The sequence below is a fragment of the Mirounga leonina genome, unplaced genomic scaffold, assembly GCF_011800145.1.
Source record: "Mirounga leonina isolate KUSES-001 unplaced genomic scaffold, KU_Mleo_1.0 Mir_115, whole genome shotgun sequence".
NCBI lineage: Eukaryota > Metazoa > Chordata > Mammalia > Carnivora > Phocidae > Mirounga > Mirounga leonina.
Genome location: NW_023270268.1, coordinates 59,485,324 through 59,513,291, shown reverse-complemented (window position 1 = coordinate 59,513,291; position 27,968 = coordinate 59,485,324). Strand labels below are relative to the sequence as shown.

At 35.1% G+C, this 27,968-nt stretch overlaps 1 protein-coding gene across 1 annotated transcript in view; it reads left to right on the top strand.

Moving 5' to 3' along the window:
- The window catches only part of ZBBX (zinc finger B-box domain containing), a 110,243-nt gene that overhangs the window by 40,672 nt on the left and 41,603 nt on the right, over positions 1–27,968 (top strand). Inside the window, 3 exon segments of the mRNA XM_034988738.1 lie at positions 14,253–14,411; positions 19,413–19,587; positions 24,243–24,363. Of these exon segments, the coding sequence (XP_034844629.1) occupies positions 14,253–14,411; positions 19,413–19,587; positions 24,243–24,363 (455 nt within the window).

Below are 27,968 nucleotides of genomic sequence, written 5' to 3'. Positions count from 1 at the left end.
TACTGACATCATTCCCCTATTTACCATTTGCATATGAGGTAATTCACATCAAAGAAACCCGAACAAGCTGTACGTGGGAAATATTCCCAATACGGGAGGAAAGTGTTTTCTCAAAAGCCAGGCCAAAAAATATATATATATATATAATATAACATATAACATATATAATTTTTAAATTCCCCTTAGTGCATAATTTGGTCTTTCTGAAATAATTTTATAGTTGACAGCTATCCAAGTTCTACCTATATTCAACAGTCACTGCAATCAATGAATTCATAATGGTTCTTAAGTTCTGCTTAACACAGTTTTTCTCTGTGTTTATATGTGTGTATTTCTGTATCTATTTGCCTATCAAATACAAATGAAATAATAGGTTTTAATAAAAGCCTGTGGTTGCAATAAATCTCTTCTAAAATTTTGCAACTGGAAAATCAATGGAAGTTAACACTATGAAAAGAGACATTCCAGCATTTTTTTTTTTTCCTGAATTTAGGAAGTAACATAGGTCTAAATTATGTGTGAATTTCTTTGAGTTGAAACTTCTGGGTCACATAAGGAGGCATGGCTTTGTCAACATGAGTATTAATATTTATTGCTGGATAGCCAGGGTTTGGGATAATGATGGAATTTAGAGTTCTGAAGCACTGACACTACCAGAAAGTATATCGTTTTTTTTTTAAAGATTTTTTATTTATTTATTTGAGAGAGAGAATGAGAGAGAGCAGGGTCAGAGGGAGAAGCAGACTCCCTGCAGAGCAGGGAGCCCCATGTGGGACTCGATCCAGGGACTCCAGGATCATGACCTGAGCTGAAGGCAGTGGCTCAACCAACTGAGCCACCCAGGCGCCCATGTATATCGTTTTTCTAACTAAACTAAAACTTTTACTCTTGGACCTAAACTTCTACAAGGTGCCATCCACTCCAAAATGCTATAAAATATCAACCCTCTTTACTTTTGATTAATGATACATTGTCAGAGTGATGAATTCTTCTAGAGTGTAATTTGAAAGATAATATCATTCTAGGGAGAAAAAAGTTCAGGTAAGAATTTAGAACAGTTACCAGATGAAATCCTACCATCACACAGTGTAGTGAAGGATTGGGGGGAGAATCTGGAAATGCTGACAGTAAATCACATTCTTTGGCTTTAGTTTAAGCTTCTATCCTACAGTGAGATATATGATTTACTATCTGCCTTGAAGGCTGTTTCGGTTTGATTTTTAAACATTTTTAGCATGTAGAAAATTGCACAGGTCATTTTCTTCATTTTCAGTACCCCCCCCCCTTCTGTTGCTACCTATTAGTACTGTTACATATAAATTTTCATATTTAGAAGTTGGAAATATAATTATCTCTGAATTTTAAAATTTGATAATATCTTATTAATAGATAAGGTACAGTGTTTGATACTTAATATGCATAGGTATCTATTTTAAGTGTTTTGTAACAACCTTAACATTCTTGTTCACTGGTTACTTATTACTTAAAGATGATAGTTGGTATACTATTAAGTGAAAGATAGTATGTTTTGTGTTGCAAATCTAGGTGTGTCCATCTAAGCAGAGACAAAAGACTGCAGGGGTATATACCAAACGGTTAATAGTGGTTACCCCTGTGAAGTACTACTCATTAATTGGAAGGAATGTCTGTTTGTTACTTTTTAATATGTGGCATTATGATTTTTTACTGGGTTTCTATAATTTTTAAAAAAATGTTGCTAATTGAAGGCTAGGTCTATGTAACTATTTCTCAGTAAGAATGCTCTTGAGTATTTTGGGCAGGAACTTTTTTCTTGAGCTACACCATTCCTCAGATTTCAGAATACTCATTAAACCTGGTTATCACCCATTAAATATCAGTAATGCTCTACAATGAGTGTGAAAACCCAAAACACCTTCCCACACTTTCACATTTCTTTGCCCCAGTTAGGAAGTACTGATCCTTATATTAGTTAGGTCTCTTTGCACTAGTTTGGAACAAAGAATTGTTTCTTGTTGCTAAAGGCCTCAAAGATGTCTTCCGGTGTATGGGAGTAGGGATGATGCAGCTGAGTCATATTCAGAACCAGGACTGGAAATTGGAAAGCTCTTGAGAACCAAGGCAGACTTCTTCCACTTCCAACTTTATTTTTTTTTTCCTCTGTACCTACTTTATTCTTTTCTTATAATTAACAAATTATGAATTAGATTATAGAGCATCAGTGACAGAGAGAACAAATGTTGCTTTCTTGATTCCAAATCTAAGTTCTCATGAATTCAATGAAGACTAAGTGCTTACTTCTTGTCCAATGAGCTATGGCCCAGAGGACAGAAATATGTTGACTGATCGTGTCTCCCATGGTGGGACTGGCGGAGTGGAGCACTACTGTGGGTCAGGGAGAAATAACATAGACGGGGACATTATGGGAAACTGAGTATGCACCTTAATACAAGTCTCCGCTGCAGTTAGACCTAGTGAGGCAGGAAGCTAATTGTCTATTGATTTATTTTTTAGTCCAAACTCTTTTTATTGAGGTTTAATTTACACACTGAATTCACATTGTAAGTGTACAATTCAATGATTTTTTAAGGTAAATTTACAAACCCGTGCAACAATCACCACAATTGAGTTTTAGAACATTTTCATCACAACAAAAAACTGCCTGGTACTATTTGCAATCAACCCCTGCTCCCACTTCTAGCCCCAGGCAACTACTGGTCTGCTTTCTGTTGGTATAGATTTATCTTCTCTAAAAATTTCATATAAATGGAATCATTCCTATGCAATCTTTTGTGTCTGACTTCTTTCACTTACCATAAAGTTCTTCCACATTATTGCATGTTCCTTGTAGGAGTTCATTCCTTATTAATGCTAAATAATATTCCATTGTGTGGATATATCATCTTTTGTTTATCTAGTCATCAACTGATGGATATATAGATTGTTTAGGCTTTTGGTGTTTTGAAGTTTGGACTAAAACATAAAAGGAATTTGGACTAAAAAATAATAGATAAGTAGCTTCCTGCATCACTATAGAATAGTGCTGTTACGAATATTTATCTGTGTACAGATCTTTGTGTATAGACTGTTTTCATCACTTTGAGGTAAATATCTGGGAATGGAATTGTTGACTCCCAAGGTAAATATCTGTTAGCTTTCTAAGGAGATACCAAACTGTGTTCTAAAATATCTGTAACATTTTACCTTTCCCACCAGCAGCATATGAGGGTTTCATTTTCTCCACATCCTTGCCAAAACTTAGTATTGTCAAATGTGTTTTGCATTATAGCTATTCTAGTATCTATGTCATAATAACTCATTGTTGTTCTAATTGCATTTCTTTAATGACTAATGATGTTGAACATCTTTTCATTTGCTTATTAGCCATCTGTATGTCTTTGGTGACATGTTGATTCAAATTTTTTGGCCATTTTAAAATTGCATGCTTTAGGGGCGCCTGGGTGGCTCAGTCGTTAAGCGTCTGCCTTCGGCTCAGGTCATGATCTCAGGGTCCTGGGATCGAGCCCCACATCGGGCTCCCTGCTCTGCGGAAGGCCTGCTTCTCCCTCTCCCACTCCCCCTGCTTGTGTTCCTGCTCTCGCTGTCAAATAAATAAATAAATAAACCTTTTAAAAAAAATTGCATGGTTTGTTTTTGTGTTAGTGAGGTTTAAGGATTCTTTATACATTCTGGATGTAAGTCCTTATCAGATATATGATTTTCAAATATTTTCTCCTAATCCAGATAGCTTGGCTTTTTACATGAAATTTAAAAAATACTAATTCTAGATTTTTTGCATTTCCATATACATTTTAGAATAAGGCTGTAAATTTTAAGATAAGATTGTCAATTATTATAAAAAACCCCAAAGAAATGCAAAACCTGATGGAATTTTGATATAGAATGTATGGCATCCACAGATTAAGTTTGTTCTTACAAAGCCTTAATTTATCAATTTTTTATTTTATGGATCATATTTATGAACACTTAGTTTATGTATTCATACCTTGATCAATGCTTGGGTTACTTCTACCTCTTGGCTACTGTGAACAGTTCTTCTATGAGCATGGGTATGTAGACACTTCTTTGAGAGCCCACTTTCAATTATTTTGAATATGTATGTAGAAATGGAATTGATAGATCATATGTTAAATCTATTTTTAATTTTTGAGGAAATTCCTTTTTTTTTTAACTGCAGCTTAACTATTTTACAATCCCATTAATAGTGCACAAGGGTTCTAATTTCTCCCCCTGCTCACCAACACTTGTTATCCTTTGTTTGCTTGATAGTAGCCATCCTAATGGGTGTGAGATGACATCTCATTGTGTCCATATACATAATAGGGTAAGCTTGTCAGTTGTTACAAAGAAATATCCTGATGCGATTTTGATAAAGATTTTGTGTAGTATACAGATGGATTTGGGGAAAATTGCCATCTTAACAATATTGAGTCTTTCAGTCTATAACATGATTTTGTTCCATTTATTTAGATCTTATTTATCTCATCAATGTTTTATACTTTTTAGTTTTAAATTCATATACTTTTTTTGTTAAATGTTTTCATAAGTATTTTATTCTTTTTGAAGTTACTGTGGGTACTTCTTTTCTTAATTTTAGTTTTGGGTTGTTCATTGCTAGTGTATATATATAAAATTGATTTTTGAGTATTGATCTTGAGTCTTGTGACCTTGATAAGTTCACTTATTATAGTAGCTGTTTTTGTTTGTTTGTTTGTTTTAGATACCTTAGGATTTTCTACATGCAGGATCATATCCTCTACAAGTAAAAAACAGTTTTACTTCTTCCTTTTTAATCTAGATACTTTTAAATTTTTTTTTCTTGTCTTATTGTGTTAGCTAGAGCCACCAGTCAAATTTAAATAGAAGTGGCAAGTGTTTACATCCTGGCCTTGTTCCCGATTAAGGGCAAAGCATTTAGTCTTTTTTACCAATAGTTGTGATGTTTGCTACAGGTTTTTCATAGATGCTTTTACCATGAGGAAGTCCCTTTGTATTCCCTGCTTCTTTTTCCCTGTTTTTATTGAAATGATCATGTTGTTTTGTCTCTTATTAATATGCCTTTTTACAATACTTGATTTTTAGATGTCCGGTTAAGAATGCATTACTGGAGGGGCGCCTGGGTGGCTCAGTTGGTTAAGCGACTGCCTTCGGCTCAGGTCATGATCCTGGAGTCCCGGGATCGAGTCCCACATCGGGCTCCCTGCTCAGCAGGGGGTCTGCTTCTCCCTCTGCCCTCTTCCCTCTCGTGCTCTCTGTCTCTCATTCTCTCTCAAAAAATAAATAAAATCTTTTTTTTAAAAAAAGAATGCATTATTGGATATAATTTCACTTGGTCATGACTAATAATTTATGTTTTGGGGGAACAGATTTGCTAATATTTTGTGAAGGAATTTTGCATCTAAGTTCATGTGGGATATTAGTCTGTAGTTTTATTTTCCTGGAATGTGCTTGTCTGCTTTGGTGTCAGGGTTGTGTTGGCCTCATAAAATGAATTTAGAAGTATTTCTTTCTCTTTTTTCTGAAAATGTTTGTGTTAGATTGGTATAATTTCTTCCTTAAATAGTGGGTAGACTTAACCAGTGAAACAATCTGAGTCTGGAATTTTTTTTCATGGAAAGATTTTGAATTATTAGTTCAGTTTCTTTACCTTATTGTTCTATTCTAATTTTCTATTAGTTCATGTGTAAGTTTAGGTGATTTGTGTTTTTCATCGAATTTATCCATTCAATCTAAGTTGTCCAATTTATTGGCATAAGTTTTTAGATTCCTTTATGATCCTCTAATATCTATAGGTCTATACTGATGTTCTTTCTTTCATTATTGATTTTGTTAATCTGTATTTTACTCTTCTTTTTTGGCGTCAGTTTAGCTAAAGGTTTATAAATTTTCAAGTCTTTTTAACAAACCCAATTTTAGTTTTATTGATTTTTTAAAAAATTTTGTTATATTTCATTGATTCTGATCTTTATTTTCTGATTCCTACCTACTTTTGGACTTCTTTTCTTTGATTTTTTCCCCTACTTTCTTGAGTGAGGATTAGACTAGATTATTGATTTTAGATCTTCTTCCTTTCCAAAACAACCTTTTGAAGCTATAAATTTCAGTCTAACCACTGCTTTAACTGTATCATATATTTTGATTTGTTATGCTTCCTTTCTAATCAATTCAAGATTATTTACTAATATCCCTTGTGAGTTATTTTTTTATCCAAAGGTTGTTTAGGAGCAAGTTGCTCAATTTCTAAATATTTTGTGATTTCCCAAATTATTTGTTGCTGATTTCTAATTTTTTGTTGTTATTGAGGCCAGAGAATGTATTTTCTGTGATTTCAATTCCTACAAATTTATTAATACTTATTTTATGTGGAGCATATAGTCTACCTTTTTGTTTGTTTGTTTGTTTGTTTTTGGCCTAGCACTTCAGCATATATTCTATCTTAAAGAATGTCCCATATGAGCTTGAAAAGAATTCATATTCTGTTGTTGTGAGGTCAAGGGTTCTTTGTCTCTTAGATTAAATTACTTCATGGTGGTTTTCAAGTTTTTTAAATCCTTACTGACTTTCTGCCTAGCTGTTTCATTAATTTCTGAGGAAGGGATTGAAATATTTTGCGGTTCTGTTGTTACATACGTAATTGTTATAGATATAATTGATCATAAATATAACTATAGCTTCCTTTTATATTGACTCATTATTATAAAATATTCCTCTTCTTCCTATTTTTTTTTGTCTTATTAATATAGCCCCTCCAACATTCTTAGGATTATTAATTTCAAGATATATATTTTTCATCTTTTTACTTTTAACCTATTTGTCTTTGGATCTAAAGTCAGGCTCTTATCAACAGCATATATTTGGGTCTTGCAGGGTTTTTTTGCTTTTTATTTTTTTTACCAAGTCTGACAATTTCTGTCTCGATTGGTGGGTTTAGTCCATTCATATTTAATGTAATTAATGATGTAATTGGATTTACATCTTCCATGTTGCTATTTGTTTTTCCTATGCCTTATCTTTTTTGTTTCTTTTTTCCTTCCTTACTGCTTTCTTTTGTGTTAAAGATTTTTTTTATCATTCAATTGAAATTACTTTTTTGGGTGTGTGTGTATGCGTGCACACGCATGTGTATGCACATATTTATTTAGTGGTTGTTTTAGGTATTACAATATACATCTTATAACACTTTACTTCACATTAATACTGACTGTGGTAAAATATTATAACTTGGCTTTATTTTAACTCTATTTTCTCTCCATTCCTTTGTGTAGGTTATATATTATATATCAATGTTATAAATCCACAATATAGTGTCAATGTTATTGCTATATATAGCTTTATGTTTTTAAAAGAAATTAAAAAGAAAACAAAATATTTAAATATCTTTTATTTTTACCCATATATTTATGTTTCTGGGGATCTATCTTTCTTCTGGTGGATTTTATTTATGTATGTATGTATGTATGTATGTATGTATGTATGTATGTATGTATTTTTAAGATTTTATTTATTTATTTGATAGAGAGCAAGCACCAGCAGGGAGGAATGGCAGGCAGAGGGAGAGGGAGAAGCAAGGCTCCCCACGGAGCAGGGAGCCCGATGTGGGGCTCGATTCTGGGATCATGACCCGAGCAGAAGGCCGATGCTTAGCAGACTGAGCCACCCAGGCTCCCCCTTCTGGTGGATTTAATACCTTTCAGCTTTAAAACCTTTCTTTAGTACTTGTTAAGGCCGATCTACTGGTAATGAATTATCTCTTACTTTATCTATTTGGGAGTATCTTTATGTTTGATTTCATTTTTGAAGGACAGTTTTCCTAATATAGATTTATTTTTGGCAGTTTTTTCCTTTTAGCACTTTGTGTCATTCTATTGCTTTTTGGTCTCAATTTTTTTCAGATACAAAATCAGTTTGTTATTCATATTTATGTGCTCTTTCTTATATGTGATGAGTAATTTTTCTCATTCCTTTCAAGATTTTCTGTTTATCTTTGACTTTCAGTAGTTTGGTTATGAGTTGTCTTGGTATGGATCTCTGTATATTATATTTATCTTTCTTGGGGCTTGTTGAGCTTCTTGGATTTCTAAAGTAATAATTTTTAAGTTTGGAACCATCTTTTTTTCATATATATTTTTCTTCTCATTTTTCTCTGATACTCTCACTAAATGTATGTGAGATGCTTGATGTGGTCCTGTAGGTCTGTAAGGCTGTTTTCACTTTCTTTAAACTTTTACTTTTTACTTTTCAAATTAGATAATTTATCTCTTTCTTCAAGTACACTGAATTTTTTTTCCATTTCAAATATTTCATAATCTATTTAGGTTATAATCAAGAATTTTCATTTGGTTCATTTTTATGATTTCCATTTTTTAAGCAGCCCCTCTATAACTCTCTCCTTTTCAGAATCATCCCATTAAATGTTTTGACTAGTCCACTGCTCACCCTAATTGGGACCAAAGCCTCAGGCTGTCATAGCTGTACATTTTCCCCATTCATTTATAACCAAATTTGCTAGTTCACTGATAATGCCACTATAATTTTAAGATTCTGCCCTCTGCCAGCAATCAAGTACACTCCTTGTTCAGTGTTGCCCTAGTAACATTGACCAACTTGGGAAAGGAGATCTAAGAAAGAGCCATAGATTTTTGCTGCTCTTCAGTAATGTCATAGTCGTTTTTCTTGAGTAAATACTTCTCAACTTCTTGTTAGCTTTTGGTTGATTTCAGAGCCCTGAAATATTTTTTAAAAATTTATCCAGTCTAACATTTGTTTTATGGGGATAGAATTATTTACTGATGTTTTCTCTATACCATAGTCAGATGTTGTACCTCTGTCTACTGAATTGAATAGGAATCCTATTTTTGGGATATTTGAACTATTTCTCTTACAGAGAAGTAGTATATTGTGATATAGATAAAATGGTAGCAACCATTTGGATGCAGTGCTTTGTGTCATCAATTTGGTAGGTGATTTTCATACAGGATGTATATTTTTCACAACATCTCTGTAAGGTAGATATTGTCTTCATTTTATAGGCTTAGAAAGGTAAGTGATTTTCCCTTTTCCCTTTTATGCTATTATTAACAATGCCATTGGTCCTGTCTGACTTAGATAGCTTGGGTATAGGGAAGGAATGTTTAAATAGAATTTTTATTTTTATTTTATTTTGTTTTTTTTATTATTATTATTTGTTATTCTTATGTTAATCCCCATACATTACATCATTAGTTTTAGATGTAGTGTTCCAACCCATCCTCCCACCCCCCTCCCCTCTAGAACCCTCAGTTTGTTTTTCAGAGTCCATCATCTCTCATGGTTCGTCTACCCCTCTGATTTCCCCCACTTCATTCTTCCCCTCCTGCTACCTTCTTCTTCTTCTTCTTCTTCTTTTTTTTTTTTTTTAACATATATTGCATTATTTGTTTCAGAGGTACAGATCTGAGATTCAACAGTCTTGCACAATTCACAGTGCTTACCAGAGCACATACCCTCCCCAGTGTCTATCACCCAGTCACCCCATCCCTCCCACCCCACCCCCCACTCCAGCAACCCTCAGTTTGTTTCCTGCGATTAAGAATTCCTCATATCAGTGAGATCATATGATACATGTCTTTCTCTGTTTGACTTATTTCGCTCAACATAATACCCTCCAGTTTCATCCACGTCGTTACAAATGGCAAGATCTCATTCCTTTTGATGGCTGCATAATATTCCATTGTATATATATACCACATCTTTATGTCAGTAAGTCAGTGATATTTGATTCAACCAACATTTGTCAAGTACTTAACCAGTGTCAAGCAATGTTCTAGTTGCAAAGTGTGAAGGATAGGGCTGCAGGGAGGAGAGGCAAAAGAAGGTGATAAAAAACATGGATAAATTAGAATAAGGCATGGTCCCCTCTCTCAAGGAATTCATAATCATGAAAGGGAAGACAGATGTATTCAACCAATTGTAATGAAACTGAAAGGTATGACACATGATTCTTAAACCTTAATGAACATTCAAATTACATGGTAAGCTGCAGATTCTGATTCAGTGGTTCTGAGTGGGACCTGAGATTTTGTATTTTTTTTTAAAGATTTTATTTATTTATTTGACAAAGAGAGACACAGCGAGAGAGGGAACACAAGCAGGAGGAGTGGGAGAGGGAGAAGCAGGCCTCCCGCAGAGCAGGGAGCCTGATGCGGGGCTTGATCCCAGGATCCTGGGATCATGACCTGAGCCGAAGGCAGACACTTAACGACTGAGCCACCCCGGCGCCCCGAGATTTTGTATTTTTAACAAGTTTCCAGTTGATGCTGCTGCTGCTGATATATAGATTACACATTGAGGAGCAAAGCTCTAGTACTGATGTAAGCAAGGAATTATAAGGCCACATAAAACAAAACAACAGCAAAAAAGAAAATATGTAAATTTTGGTGCAGTTAGTTGAAGAAGAAAACTTGTTTCAGAGAGATTAAATAATTTGCCCTTCTGAGCTATTTTTTATAATGCCATTGAGATACATTAGAACTGGATAACACTTGATCTGGGCCTAAAATGATAAATAGAATTATAACAGGAAAGCTACCCTTTCCAGGTAGAGAGGAAAACTTTGGCAAGGCATAGAAATAATAATATGTTTATGTGTGTTTTTAATAGGAAATGCCCTTAAAACATTTTTTTCCCCTCAGTGAAACAGAATATCCAGTTAGGAATAGTTCCAAATATGAGGCTATGTATTAGGGTAATGCTTGCTGAAGTAGAAGAAGAACCCCCAAATATCATTGGCTTAAAACAGTAAAAGTTTAATTTTTACTCACCTAGATTTCAACATGGATGTTCCTAAGACATCTCTGTTTTAAACATCTCCTTCCCTCTTGATTTGGGGACTTTAATGTGTAGCACCACCATCTTAGATGTGTTACTTCCACGGTCACTGTACATCCATCTAGCAAGCTTGCTGAACAGGAAAAGGGGTAGTTTCTTACCACCTTGCCAGTAGAAGTAAAATTCATTACTACTTTTCACATTCTGTTGAACTATCATAAGCTCCACCCAGATTATAGATTCTTCTCTGGAATAAGCATGGGAGATTGGATCTGGAGAATAGGAAGTTGCAAATCATTAACACATAAATGATATATTTTTCACATACCTAGGAACTTATAAGTATTTTAAAATAGTAAGTTATAGTAGTGTGGTAAATTTCTAATCTTAATGATTTTGTTAAATTTTATACCTCTTAATTAAGAGAGAGATATTTTAAGTGTGTTCTAGAATTTTACTCTTATAGAATACTTTTAATTTTGTTGTTCAGAAGCTTTGTTTTTGCAAAGTTCACTTGCCTCCCCACCAGGTAGTAGATGAGACAAGTAAAAGGAGAATCTGTTTCTCCCTTCAATTTGCTAGTGCCTAGTCAAACATGAAAATAAGCAGAATAAGTTAGAAACAAAACTAAACAATGTAATCTCTGCATAAGCAATTATATATATAATTAGTTATATATATAATTACATCTTTTTTTGTAAAGGAAGGAAAATTGTTTTGTTTTTGCAAAGTTCACTTGCCTCCTCACCAGGCAGTAGATGAGACAAGTAAAAGGAGAATCTGTTTCTCCTTTCAATTTGCTAGTGCCTAGTAAAACATGAAAATAAGCAGAATAGTTAGAAACAAAAACTAAACAATATAATCTCTGCATAAGCAATTATATATATAATTAATTGTATATATAATTACAATTTTTTTGTAAAGGAAGGAAAAATGTTCATATCTATGGAGATAAAATTTAATATATTTTAAGTCTCAGGAAATCAAAAGTAAAACACATTATCTATATTAGTGTAATTCAGTAGGGAAAAGGAATTAGGCTGAGAGAAGGAAGATCTTGGTTCTAACTCAAGCTGCAATATTTTGTATCCATCTGACTTTGACCTAAGCTTTATGAGCTTGAGTTTCCTTGTCTATGTAATGGGGATCATAGTATCTGTCCCTTTCCTTGCATGCTTATTTTAAGAATAAGAAAAATGTATTTACATTCTTACAACTGAGAAAAGTAATATTTTTTAAATTAAAAAAAAATTTAAGAAAAGTAATATTTAAATGGAAGATGTTTAAGGAAAGAAAATTCCCATTTATTGGCATTTTGTTTATACCAAATTAATAGAACTTTAAGATATTCAGTTATAGCATTTCATTTTATTAATTATCCATGATGTTTATCATATATTTTAGCAGTAAATTTAAAAATGGAATCATTTTTGTGTGTGTGCCATTTCAGAGTCTCTTAAAATGCTATCTAAAAATGTTGTAACAATTAATTGGAACATTGATAGCAGAATTCATTTTAGGACAGGAATAATCTTTGATTTGTGTTATGTAAGTCAACATGTATTTGAATAATAATTCTATCTTGATAATTTTATGAAAAATTAATACTGTTGTTTTTACTACTTTTAAGAATCTGTAAAATGGAAACTAGACCTTCTAACCACCTTAGAAATCAATAGATCTCTACTCTAGGGAATTTAAAATCAGGCTTATATTGGACTACTCTGTTTAAAAAAAAAATATTTGTTTTGGTAAAGCATTACCATTGGCTTGAATTTCTCTTAAAAATAACGATTATATAGGTTATAGATATAGAAATAATGATATATAGATTATATAGATCACTGGGAAAATTTAAAGCAGATATCACTGATATCTGTGCATACATATATATATATATATAAATGTGCATAGATCACATTAGTCATTTTTCGTAGATAATTCATTAATTCAGCATGAAATAATACTAATTAATTTGATCTTCACTGGTTTATTCCAGAATGAGGTTGCAGTGAATCTTAACAGATCAGTGTAACAAGTTTCAGTGTAATCTAGTTATTTAGGTAACTAGATTAAAATTTAAAAATATGAATATTTCCATGAGAAAGTACAAAATAATTATTTCTAATCCCTGCTGAAGTTATTCTCTGTCTTGAGGACATTTGCTAAAGGAGTACGACTTACTGCTTGTCTTTCTTATATCAGGTTTTCAGAGTTTCACCCTGTAGGTTGTTTGGTTCAAGCTCAAATGGGACCCAGAATCCTGCAGAGTCCTAGGGCAGATCAGAATAGTTGCTGATAGGAGACCCCTCAAAGAACAGGCCCTTTCCAAGAGTTGCCTTTTCCTTTTCAGCTACTCTGAAGGCACGCGGAGAGGTTTTTTGAATTCTTTTTCTCAGTCATTTAATTCTTCAGTTCTTCCTCTCCCTCCCCACCACCTTATTTTTACCATATGTTATATGCCAGGCACTATGGTAGCCATAGAAAGATTTAAGAAGACAAGATTTTTAACTTATTTGAACTTATATGGTGAACTGTAAAAGCAAAGTATCAATAAAGCTTCTAGACTTAAAAAAAAAAAAGGAATAGATAGACACCAAAAGGTGATGTACAATCAATATTGTATGGGCTACTAGAGATCTAATTTGGGTATGAAGAGGGTACAGAGGATGGGCCCCTCACACAGCCAGCGTGAAGAGGACAAAGAAAGGTTCCTACACACCTGTGGGAGTAATTTGGGATGAATCTAGAAGGAGAAGTAGGAGTCTGCCAGGCAAAGAAAATGGTAGAGGAGGGAAGGCTTCCCTGGTAAGTGAAACTCATGAGCAAAGATACTAAATGAGGAACAACTTGGAATTTACTAGGAACCTACAGGTAAGAGGCACTTCCTGATGTGCACTTTTGAATAGTTAATGCTTTCTAAAGATGTTCTATCATCAAGGATACTCATTACTGCTTATTCAGGCTCATACTAGATCAGCTATATTTAGTTCTTTAGCTATGTTGTACAAAAATAACACATCTATCTATTTGGGGTTAACATAGTGGAAAGGCTATGAGTCATTAGAATTATACACACCTGGGGTGATTTCCCAGTTCTGCCACCCACTCACCATGTGACCAGGCATAAGTTATTTAAACCATCAGAGCTTTCATTTCTTTATCCTTATAACAGAGACAAAAATAGTAATGTTTTCGAGTTGACTTGAAGATTAAATATGTTTTTAAGATGCTTGGGGTAGTATGAGACCAAACCAGCTCCTCGATAGCTGGCAGCTATCACTATTATGTTGGTTGATATAAATGTCAATTTGTATTTTGAAATATTAAATAAAATGTATTGGATTTTAGTAATCATAGAATAATAAAAATATGATTTAATGTATCTAAGTTACTTAGACTGACATATTAGTCTTTTTAGAAATATTTTGTTTCTTTTTTCACAGGCAAAATCTCAAATATTATCCAATGTATTGGATGTTGCCCATCGGTTTATCAAGGAAGTTAATCCAGATGAACCCAGAGGGGATAATCATTCTACAAAAGAGATTAGTAAAAGTCAGAATAAACCCAAATCTCTTCTTCTACAGGGGAGCAACTCTGGGGTAAGCTAAGGAAAATAGAGTAGACATTTTCTGTCATACATGATCATGGAGACTGTCATTCATAGACTTAACTAGAGCTATAGAGTTTTATAGATTATTTTATCACATTGTTGTTTAATATTTGAATTTTATTTTTTATGACTCAAAAACATCTTGACTGTAAAAATCCTTTTAAGGAGACTGCTTTGATTCCACTGAAGACTGTTTTTGTGTGTGTGTGTGTGTGTGAATGATTGTTTGACCATGTTGTTTTCTGGGCATTGCTACCATTTCAGGAAATGAATGAATATTTGGGAGAAACAAGAAAAAAATTTAACACAATGCAATATAACAATTTTATTTTAGTCAGAATTTCAGAGAGGCTAAAAATACAAAACCTTGCCAAGTTTTTGTTTTGTTTTGTTTTTTTGTTTTAGGTGACAGGCAATTTTACAGTTATTTAAAATTGGATTTACACCAAATTCTGGTCGTTATTCAGATTGACTACTGATCCCAAGATGTGCTAGATAAGCTTTCATCAGCTCATGTCTATATTTTGTAATAGACTTGTTGTATGGATTCTTTAGCAAGAGACAAGCTTCCTCGAATTTTGATCTATGTAATTAATCCTCATTCTTTTAGATGCCACTCACCTTTCCACTGTAGTTCAGAAATAGTAACAAACTTGACTGAAGTCACACAACTTGTTACTTGGTGACAGGGTCAAGCTTGAACTTCAGTTTCTTGAGTTCCTAACCCATGCTCACGGAGCAAAGAAGAAAACATGGATTATGCTCGTAGGACCTCTTTCCAGCAAAGAAACTATGCTTCAATTGTTCAGGAAAGCCAGTGTTTTTACATGGATTTCACTTTCTAATGGACCTGTTAAGGGTGATTGTGAAGAATCCCTGAATGAGTTATGGCCTCATTATTATAATAATAATGTGTTGAAAACTGACTCTGTGCCAGACATGGTCCTACATATTTTACATGTATTATCTCTTTCGGTCCTCTCTTAATTTTTCTCTTCCTTTTCCAGATGAGAAAATTAGTGACAAAGATCAGTTTTTATAAATTGCCCAAGGTATGAATGAAACTTAGATTTGAACCCAGACTTTATGACTCCAAATTATTTGCTTTTAGCCGCTATACAGAGGCTGTGGTTTTAAGGGTTTCTCCTTCCTGCCTGCCATTTTATCTAATTTATCTTATCAGTGAAAATAGTGATAAATTAACAGCTAACACTTGTTAAACACCTAACACTAGGCATTGTGCTTAATCCTTAATTGCCTTATCATGTCCAATAATCACAATAACCATATAAGTTTCACATTATTATTACTCTATTTAACAGATGACAAGGGCAGAGAGGAATTTAGTAACTAGCCCTACTAGAAAGCTTACATCTTTGCCTGTGCTTTTAATCCCTACAATAAATGCTGCCTTTTGTCCCCATAGGTGACTGTATATGCTATATAGACCCTCTCTACTTCTTGTCCTAACTTAAAAACTGTTAATTCAGTGGTTTTATCCAGGAGTGCACATCAGAACCAACTGGAAAATCATTAAAGAAACACACATGACCAAATTCAGCCTCTCTTTGGGTGGGTCCACAGGTCCAGTGGTTTTAACAACTGCTAAGTCACTGTGGTGTGAATATTCTTGTTGGATGTCACTGCTATCAACCCTTAGGTGAGCACCTGTATTCAGTGCCAAAGAGCAGTGGCTCTCCAACTGTAATAAGTAAGCATCAGAAGCACTGGGTGAGTTTGTTAAAATGTATCCTTTCTTCTAGAAAATGGGGATATCATGTGGCTTAGAAGGATAATGAATATTATCCACTGGATTCCATGTGCTCTTTCAAATTTCCTATTCCTTTCAGAACCGGGTAGAGTCATGTTAGGCTCTGAGTGGAAGTGGCATATGACAGTTCTGGGCTCAAACATTTAAAAGCCAATGTCCAGTCCTCTGACTTTCCCTATCCTGCCACTGCTGTGAGGAAGCCAAGTATTCCAAAAGCATAGCTATAAAGGCAGATGTTTTATATCTCTGATTCATTGGTTGGAAAGGAGCTACTCTGGAGACCTGCTGGAATCGCTGCATACTTAAACCATTTTGTATTAAGCACTGAGTTTTCAGTGTTTCTTCATCAGTGCAGCATACATACATACACACATCATGTTGATTACTGGATACCTATAAATACCTTCCCACAAACTCAGCATTTTCTTCTTTTCTTTTCTTTTCTTTTCTTTTCTTCTTTCTTTCTTTCTTCTTTCTTTTTCTTTCATTCTTTCTTTCTTCTTCTTTTTCTTCTCTCTTCTTCCTTCTTTCTTTTTTCTTCCTTTCTTCCTTCCTTTCTTTCTCTTTCTTTCTTTCTTTCTTTCTTTCTTTCTTTCTTTCTTTTTCTTTCTTTCTTTCGTTCTTTCTTCTTTTGAGAGAGAGCATGAGTGGAGGGGGAAGGACAAAGGGAGAGGGAGAGAGAAAATCTTAAGCAGGCTCCATGCCCAGTGCAGAGCCCAACATGGGGTTCGATTCCATGACCTTGAGATCATGACCTGAGCCAAAACAAGAGTTGGCCACTTAACTGACTGAGCCATCCAGGTGCCCCTAAAACTTAGTATTTTCAAACCAAATCTACCTCTCCTCTAAAACCTATAGATGTCACTGTTGGTGACAGCCTATCTTCTTGCTTTTCAGGTGAGCCAAGAATCGTTATTTTCTGTAGTCCTTTCTCTTCTTCCTCTGCACATCCAGTTAGTTACCATGTCTCATGCAGTCTACTGTCTAAAAACTAGCTTGAATATTTGGTCCCTTCTATCCTTATTGCTCTTCCAAATATGGAAATTAGCTTTTTCTTGAAGTGCAAAAGGTTCATAACACAGAACGTGGATTTCATTCTCTCCCTTTCTAGAAGTCAATAATAATTCCAGTTTTGTATGTATGTATTTCTTTACACAAATGTTAATATTAAACGCTGCTCTGCAAATATGCTTTTTATACTTAACAATAGTTTTGATATTCATATAAGTACATTCTATAGCCTTCTCATTCTATGTAGTGGTTATAAAACACCCTATTTATTAGATATGAAATGACTTTAAAATATAAAAATTTAAATTTGAAAATTTGAAATTTCCACTGACCAACATTTACTTTATTTCAATCTTTTGCCAGTACAAACTAGAGTATAAAGAGTAATTTTGAAAAATATTGTTTTGCATACATGTATGCATATACCTTGTGTGTGTATACGTCATGCGTTTGTAATGTTGTTAGATATTAGCAGTTAGCTGTAATGTTTTAACTGGTGTCTTTGCATCCAAACTCACTATTCCTTAATTTCTTTTTCTCCCACACTACTGTATAGGAGCCTTCAGTGGCTTTGAGTTTCCATTATGTGTAAGTCTAATTTCCTCTGTATGGTGGGCAGTATCCTTCATGATCGGGCCCAGATTATCTTTTACCCTTTATATTTTCTCATATCCCACTTTTCATGATTGCAGTGCAAACTACTAAGGGCTCCATGCCACTGTGCTGTTTGACTCCATGTTTTAGCATATATACCATTCCCTCTCTCTGTAATACTGTCCCTGCCACTTTTTACCCATAGAATTCTTGTTTATCTGCGTTAAATAACCTGTTTCTTGCACCTGTTCCTATTGTGGACTTTTAAACCTATGTTTCTGTGGCCAGCAGCTGGCCCAGTGACTTCACATTCCCAGATGCTTTTGTTTATATTCAAAACTTTGCACACATATTTAATGCTCTTTTCTCAATTGTACTCTAACAGTCTGCCTGTTTATTTTGCAATTAAGGGGTCAACATAGAGGATTCTACTTTTGTATCTAGAAGATACACAATGGAGATTTATCAATTTGATCAGTGTAGGTAAATCCACATCGCTAATTCAGCATTGGTGTGGACTTTATTTTGCTTTATTTTCCTAATTTGGCCGTTTTCTCTGATCTAGTGGATAACTGCCAAATCCTACCTTTATTTTCTTCTGTGCGTTCACAGTGGATCTATATTTTGTACTGAATTCATCCTTTCCTCCTATCGTTATGCCAAGAAGCATGCGCTGCTTCATATGCATTAATTAATTTGTTCATTTATTCAGCTAACTTTTAATGAGCACCTACTTTGTGCCAGGTGCTGCTCTTGGCACTGAGGAAAAAGACAAAACCCCTGATCTCATTACGTTCTAATGGGGAGAGACAGGCAATACACAAATAAACACATAGAGTAAATTTACAGAGATGTTATTCGGAGAAAAATATAGCAGGTAAGGGAATGGAAGGTGGGGGGTAAAGGGGCTATATTTGTGGGGTCATGACCTACTCTCTGAGTAGATGACGGTTGTACACAGACCACCTGAAATGAATGGAGTAGCTATGTGAAAATATGGAGGAGGGTCACTTCAGGTATTGGATATGGCTAGTGCAGGGCCCTCGTGTGAGAATGTGCTTCGTGGGCTCCCAGCACTACAAGAATGTAAATTTGGCTGGAGCCCAGTGAACAAGAGGGGAATTGAAGGAAGTGAAGTAAAAAGATAGGGGAGTACAAGGTCTGTAGGGCCTTGTAGGTCCTAGTAGGAACTGGGGGTTTCATAGAGTCATTGGAGGGTTTTGAACATAGGAGTGACATGATCAGATTCAAATATTAAAACAACAACAACAACAAAAAAAAACCCTGCTCTCTCTGCTGAGCAGATTGGAGAAGTAGGGGGATTAGATTCACAACTATTGCCACTTCCCCTGGGGAACACTGGTGAATAACATGATGATAAATCCTCAGTCATGCAGGCTCTAGTTTTAATAATTTTTGAAGTGACCATTTCTAATTGTTGATACGGTTTTAAAGAAATCAGTAAAGCATATGCGTAAGTACAAATTTAAAACATTCCACTTTTAAGTTAAAAAGTAGTGTATGATTCAAAATGCCTAATAATTAATGCTACCTGTATTTTAAGATATGGGAAATTTAGTAAAGCACACTTAGATGCACTTTTAATTGGTTTAGGTAGAAGTTCCAACCACAAAAAGAGCAGAGTGTTCAAATCCAAAAGATAGGCTCCTCTGTGAAGGGTCATTTGATGAAGAAGCTTCTGCCCAGTCCTTTCAGGAAGCTTTAAATCAACGGAGAACTGGACATCAAGATGACAACGAGAAACAGAACTTACATGCAGCAAAAGCAGGTACAGCCATTTTTATAAAATGAATGTTATAAAATGAAGCCAAATTTATTTTATTTATCTCCATTCTCTGTGAATATAAATGCAGTGTTCAAAAACTGTTAGCATTAGGATAACAGTTTGCTGTAACCCCTCAAAGGAGCATTCACTGTACAACCAGGGGTAAGTGGTTTAATATTTATAGAACCCTGACTTGAGCACTGGGGGAGATTTGTGTTTGTCTCCAGTGTAAATTCGGATTGTCAAATGAATGGAGAATTGGATGCTTTCAGCTCCCCCGCTCCTGGCAGAAAATTTTTGTCAGGACAACTGTTCCTTTATTGAACTGTATTTATACATAAAGCAAGAGGATCTATGAGATAGAAAAGTAAAGAACTTTTTTGTGTCTTGAAAAAATCCAGTTCAAGGACTGCTATGAACTTAAGGGGGAGAATTGATTTTTTTTTTTTTCCTGTCCGAAGGGATATTTCTTGTTTTTACTTTTCCTTGATGATTTTTGCACCCATATTCTAGACATTGAAGATTGGATGACTGAGGCACATACTGTCTCTGCTTTACATTTCCCAGAATCTCTTGAGGAATATCATCCTTTTAAAACTATTTGATTGGGGCGCCTGGGTGGCTCAGTCATTAAGCGTCTGCCTTCAGCTCAGGTCATGATCCCAGGATCCTGGGATCGAGCCCCGCATCGGGCTCTCTGCTCTGCGGGAAGCCTGCTTCTCCCTCTCCCATTCCCCCTGCTTGTATTCCCTCTCTCCCTGTGTCTCTGTCAAATAAATAAATAAAATCTTTTAAAAAAAAACAACAAAAACTATTTGATTTATTAATTTTATTACTCAGAATCTTGTAGAGACTTCCAATTGCTTTTCACTGAAAATAAAATGTGAGATAATAAATTTCAATCATGTATCTTTATTGACAGCATCCAATTTTATTATTTTACTTCATTTTTTTCCAGCGCAGGAACTCTCCTGATTATTCATTCTTTATAACAGTATGATTCCTAATGTCAAGGTATCACATGCCATCTTCCAATTGGAATTGGATTTTTTACTAAATAATGTTCTCTTTGAAATATTTTTCCTTACCTTTGTTCATGTTACATCAGTTTCATTAATATTTCCAAGATTTTATTTATATACTCTCTTTGTAGCATGTATCTTAATATAATTCTCATTGACTATGTTGTTATATGTGCTTTTTATTTGAACCTTCAAATTTTGATGTATTTTTTACTTTTCTACTCTGAAAGGGAAAAATCGTCTATAAAAATACCTTTTGATTGTCTACTTTGAAAGACATAGTGTTTAAAATAGTAAAGGGGCTGATTTGATAAATCAAATAAGGTCAGAGAAGAAAAAAATTTGTTTTTCATAGTGGAGATAACTATATTATAAGAATAATATAATGATTATTTTACATGATTTTGTGTAACAAAAAGTTAACCAAGAAGAAAATGAAAATAACCTAATTCAACCATCTAGAGATAATCAGTGTTAATGTGTTGGTACATGTTTTTCAATAGACACAGTTGCACAAACACAAGCGTAAATGGAGTGACACTATACAAGCTATTTGTAACATTTTTGCTTAGATTCTGTCATCGACAACTTTCCATATAAATACAGGTATATATCATTTGTAACTGTTGCATAATACTCTGTATGCCATGATTTACTTAATCAGAATTTTATTGATGGATATTTTGTTTCTAATTCTCGATATGGTAAAATAAGTTATAATGACCATTTTAGCTCTTTGTGTACTTGTACAATTACCTTAAAATAAATTTTTAAATGTAGAAATGTTGTGTCAGTGGTTGCTGAAGAGAAATAATTAAGATGAGGACTTCTGTTGAGATAATATGTGATTTTTTTTGCCCCAAAGTATTACATATATATGACTATGTGTGTACCATATGTATATTTTTGTCAGTATTTTTCTTTTCCTAACATATTAAGTAGATACAAAAGAACATTTACAAAATTTGTATGGATTCTGGGGAAAAACAAAGCAGTAAGCACCTGATCTCTCTCTTCTTTCCCCCTCTCTAGGAGATTGTCACTAACCTAGATTCTGTATTTTTTCATTGTTTAAAAAATTTCCTTGTAGCTTACTGCATGTGTTTATCTCCAAACAATATGTTGTTAAATTGGCATGTATTTGAACATTATGTAAGTGGAAAGCTAGTGTATGTATTCTTCTGCGACCAATTTCACTCACTATTATACTGAGATTTACCCATGAAGATGTACATAGTTGTATTTTATTCATTTTTAACTGCTTAATAGTCTTCTGTTATATGCAAATACCACCATTTACCTGTTTAAATGTTGATGGGTTTGGAGGTTGATTCCCATTTTGCCATTACAAACAATGCTCGTATGAATATTTTTGTATAGGTCTCCGGTACTCATATGCACACATATCTAGAATGTCTTTTCCTGGGTGTGGAATAGCTGGGTCATAGGCTGTGTATGTCTTTGACTATACTAGATAAAACTGAATTATTTACCAAAGTATTTGTATTAGTTTATACTCCCACCTGCAGTAGACAAGAGGTTTGGTTGCCTCCCATTGTCATCAATGCTTTGTCAGATTTTAAAATTTTTTCTGCTCTGATAGAGATGAAATGGCCTATTTACTTTGTGTAACTCATTACAAATGATATTGAGTATCTTCTTATATGCTTCTTGGCCATTTAGCTTAGTAACATGATTTGAATTTTCAAGTTTTCTAGTTATTTCTGTTACTGGTTTCTTTTTTTTTTTCTTTTTAAAGATTTTATTTTTTTATTTGACAGAGAGCATGAGTAGGGGGATGGGTAAAGGGGGAGGGAGAGGGAGAAGCAGACTCCCCACTGAGGAGGTAGCCTGACACACAGTGCTCAACCCCAGGACTTGGAATCATGACCTGAGCTGAAGGCAGATGCTTAAGCCACCGAGGCGCCCCTCTGTTTTTGATTTCTAACTTGATTTCATTTCAAGTGAACTCCAAAGGCTCATTTCCTTCAGTGTGAAAGGCAAGTACTTACAATGGCCTAGAAGGTTCAATGGAATTTGAAGTCCATTATCTCTGTGATCTCACCTCCTGTTATTCGCCTCCTGGCTTGTTCTGTTTCAGCTACACTGACTGCCTGGCTGTTCCTCCAACACCTCCTCAAACACATCAAAACATATCTTTACCTTAAGACTTTGGCACTGTCTATTGAGAAAAACACCTACCATCCCATCAGTATGAATACTGGGGCATCTCACACAAATTCTCACAAAAGGGAGCCAGAGACCCATGAGACAAGGGAGCAAACCGAAACCTAAGTTATGTAGCTTGTGTGGCACTTTGCAGGTAGACATGTTTCATAGATCCATGTGTCCTAGATTTGTTTTCTATAAGCAATTATAAATAAGGGCTATCCTGTGAAATGCATTAAACAGGTAAGAGTCTGCTTCCATTAATATCATTAATCTATTTGCCAGAAGGTCCAGTTTTAACATATTCACAAGCAAATTAACCCAGGTCACCTGCCATCTTTATTTCCTGGGGATGTACCATTGGTAACGAGAGAAGAGTGAATCACAGGCCAGCTGCTTTACCTTCTTCCTCCTCATCACCTGATAGATCTGGGGGTTATCTCTCAAGCAGAGTGCCTGTGCTTTATGACTAGACGGAGAAAAAAGTGAGTCCCCATTTTTAGTTTCAGCTTTCCTATCAAGAAATATTTTGTTTTGCACTGGAAAGGAGGACCCACAGTGGAGGGATCTCCTTTTGCTCACATCCTTAACTCCTGTTCTTTCAGTTTAGTGCATTCTGGAGGTGTTTCTGAGAACTTCCTCCAATTGCTTTCTTTGACACAGCTCCACATTTTGGGAAGAATAGGGGTAGTGTGACTGAGATTCTTTTGGTTTCTTTCTATTGCCAGCATTTGGCTGTTCTGGAAGCTATTCATTTAAGGCTGTGTGGTATAAAGTTGGAACTATCCTCTAGTTTCAGTCTTCTAAAATAATTTTTCTCTTCTTTACTACCTCCCTTTCTTCTCCTTCAGCAGTTTTTCTCCTCCTGTGATGGTCAGTTTGGAGAGAGGGATAGTATCCAAGGTGGAGAGACTGGTAATCCTGGATTTACACTGTTTTTTTTTTCCCGGAAATCTCTGTCAGTTTTAAATATCTCTGAATAGTGGTTTTAATTTAGTAGTACTTCAGAAACATCTTAAGCATCGGGAAGTGAATTGCCATGTAGATATAAATTCATGAGGACAGTTGTTTCCTCCAGGTGCCATTCTGAGTTATTTATTTTCTGTTTCCCATAATATGTAAATATTATTGTCAGTGGCTATGATACATACCTTTATGTGTGTGTGCATTTATAGAATATATAGTGAATCTGTTTGTATTTATCATTGAAAAGAATTGGTTGCTTTTAAAAATCTTATGAATCATAGGATTCTTTCATTTCAAGGGATTATTGAAGAAAACTGTCTATATAGCCATTTAATAAATCACTAATATTTAACACTTTTGCATTAATTAAACCTAGAACTATTGATTGCATACATAAATATCAAAGCATATTTGCTTCAAAAATGGTGAGTTTTGTATTTTGAGAGATGTAATTTATAGATAAGTTTACATTAATTCTGCACTTTATATTTATTTTTATAGACTCGTTGGAAGAATGTGAAGTACAAACTAATCTGAAAATTTGGAGAGAACCACTCAATATTGAATTTAAAGAAGACAGTCTATCCTATATGGAAAAATTATGGCTTAAAAAACACAGAAGGTATTTTCTGAAGTTTTGCATTATTAATAAGAAATATAAAAGCTATTTATGTTCCTGGCTTGTGTGACATGCTTTTTTGTAGCAATTTTATATGTGTGTTTCACATTTGCATAAATAATTTTAAAGCAATATTAAATCCCTGTGAGGCTTCTACTGTTCTAATAAGAATTTAAATTTTATTTATGTATGTGATGCACCATTAATTTAGAGTTTGCTAGGAGAAATGCAAATGTGTATGTGAGAAAAAGGCACAAATATGGTATAGAATTTAAGAATGATAGCAAAAATAATGCAATAAATGAAAGATTACTTTGGAAAGGTATTGCTCTCATTCTTTTTACATTAGCATAAACTTTTGAGGCTGTACTTTTCAGAATCTACTTTTAAGTTAATTAGACCTTTAATAGTACAGTTTTATTAATAGTATTCAATTATTTTATTCAAAGACTATATCATTAGATGTGCCATTTCATAAATTGTTTAACAGTTAAACTATTAAATATCAGACCAGAATTATGACTGAGTACATGTTAGTGTCATTCACAATTTTATGATCAAATAGGATCTGTATTGGGAGGTACCTTTAAAGGCTCACTTTGCCCTGTAGCAGCACTGCTTACACTTTGTTGTGCCTGTGAATCACTGGCAAAATACAGATTCTTCGGAGGGGTAGACGAACCATGAGAGACGATGGACTCTGAAAAACAAAGTGAGGGTTCTAGAGGGGAGGGGGGTGGGAGGATGGGTTAGCCTGGTGGTGGGTATTGAGGAGGGCACATTCTGCATGGAGCACTGGGTGTTATGCACAAACAATGAATCATGGAACACTTCATCTAAAACTAATGATGTAATGTATGGGGATTAACATAAGAATAAAAAAAAATTCAAAAAAAACCACCACCACCACCAACAAAAAATACAGATTCTTCTTCAGTAGGTCTGGGTGGGACCTGACACTCTGCATTTCTGAATTTCTAACAGCTCCCAGCTGATACTTAGTGTGGGTAATTCTGGTTTCTGAACTGCACTTTGAGGAACAATGTGCCAGAGGACCTGTCTAGAATGTACCTGAGGAATTGTCATCAAGCCCTTGCTTCACCTTCAGTCATATAAAACTATCCCCTGAGATGGCCCATTCCATCTCTGGAACTTTCTGCCTGCTGTAATATCTCCCAGTGAGCTGTAATTTGTGTCTGACTGGTTTCTAAACATGGTCTCAACTCTTACCAATTAAGCCAATATAGGGCAAATTGAATTCTTCCTCTCCATGGCATTCCTTCAGATTTTTGAAGTCAGCCCTCATATCTCCCTTGAAGCTTCTGTTTCACAGGTTACTATCTACTCCTGTGCCCCTTTAACTGTTTTTCATGTGGCAGATTTAAGTTTTTTTTTTTTTTTTAATTTTGAAATAAGGCATACCTGAGGAGTTGTAAAACAGTATTAAGATTTCCCAAGTATCACACATTCAGCTTTCCATAATGGCAACATCTTACATAACCATAGTGCATGTATCAAAACCAAGAAGTTAACATTGGTACAATATTATTAATTAAACTACAGACTTTATTTGGATTTCACCAGTTTTTCCACTGTTGTCCTTATTCCACTTCAGGATCCAATCCAGGATCCCACATTGTCTTTTTTTTTTTTTTTTTTAAGATTTTATTTATTTATTTGACAGAGAGAGCAAGAGAGCACAAGCAGGGGCAACAGTAGAGGGAGAGGGAGAAGCAGGCTCTCTGCCAGGCAGGGAGCCCGATGCAGGGCTCGATCCCAGCACCCTGAGTTCATGACCTGAGCCGAAGGCAGACGCTTAACCATCTGAGCCACCCACGCATCCTTTTTTTTTTTTTTTTTTTAATCATAGCTCCTTATCCATTACACTTCCTCAGTCTTTCCTTGTTTTTCCAGACCCTGACATCTTTCAAGAGTACTTGCCAGGTGTTTTATAGAACATACTCAACTTGGATCTGTCTGTTTTTTTTTTTTTCTTTTTCATAATTAGATTGAGGTTGTGCATTTTGAGGAAGGATAATGCAGAGAGGATGGATGTGCCCTTCTCTGTGTGGTATCACAGGATCATCCTGTCCGTATATGTTATTACCAGGGTGTTAACGTTGAGCCCGTGGTTAATGTGGTACTCACCGAGTTTCTCCACTGCACACTCACTCTTTTCCCTCTGTAAATCATGTCTTGGGCTGTTACACAGAGTACCATAGACCAGGTAGCTTATGAGCACAAACATTCATGTTTCAATTTTTAAGGATGGGAAGTCCAAGATAAAGGTGCCAGCAGATTTGGTGTCTGGAGAGAGCTAGCTTGGTTCACAGATGGACATCTTATTACCACGTCCTCACATGGTAGAAGGGGCAAGGGAGCTCTCTCAGGTCTCTTTTATAAGGGCACTAATCCCATTCATGAGGGCTCTATCCTCATGACCCCATCACCTCCCAAAGGCTCACCTCATACTATCACTTTGGGATTAGGATTGCAACATATGAACCATTCCGAAAAGAACTTTCGTCCCTAGCCCCTGTAAGGTTCATGAATCTCTCACATGCAAAATATATTCATTCCATCCTAAGAGCCCCCAAAGTTTCACTTCTAGCTATCAACTCAAGTCTAAACTCCAAAGTCTCATCTAAATATCATCTAAATCAGATATGGATAAGATTCAATGTATGATTCATTCTGAGGCAAATTGCTCTCTGTGAACCTATGAAATCAAACATTTTATGTGCTTCTAAAATATAATGGTGGGACAGGCATGGGATAAATATTTCCATTCCAAAAGAGAGAAATAGGAAAGAAGAAAGGAGTAGCAGGTTCTAAGCAATCTGAAACCCAACAGGGCAAATTCTACAAAACCTTAAGTCTTGAGAATTATCCTTTTCATTGATGCTCTGCACTCCAAGGCCCACTGGGATGGAGGTCCCACCTTCCAGACACACTAGAGCGGGGGTCCTGCCTTCCAGACACACTAAGGCAATGCCCCCACAGCTATGCTGGGCTGGGGCTGGGCTCCCAAGACTTTGGGTGTCTCTGCTCCCATGGCTTTGGGTGGTCCCATTCCTATGAAGGCTCTGTGTGGGCTCACATCCTGTGACTCCCTTGGGCTGGAATCATGACCTTTTCTAGCTTGGGGTTATAGGGGCTTCTTTGCCCCCATAGTTTCACCAGGCATTGCCCCAACAGGTGCTCTCTGCTGTGTGGCCTGGAGCTTTCTGTGCCTGCAATTGGAGGGATAGCCCTGATGATTTTTGAATTGCCTTTGGAGGTCATTTTTCCATTGTCTCTGATAAAAGTCATGACTTCTATTTAGATGGTTCTGATTAATCTCCTTATCAGATGACCCTTTGGGCATTTACTTCTTATTCTTTCCTGAGTAGGCCCTCTCATTCTTTTTCAATATGTATATTCTGAGAATATTACAAATATTTCAGTTTTGCTTATATTTCGATTAATAATTTTGTCTTTAAATCATTTCTCCCTTCTTGCATTTTACTATGAGCAGTCAAGAGAAACCAAGCCTCTCCTTCAACACTTTGTTTAGAAATTGCCTCAGCCACAGAACTAATTTCATCACTTGTAAGTTCTACCTTAAA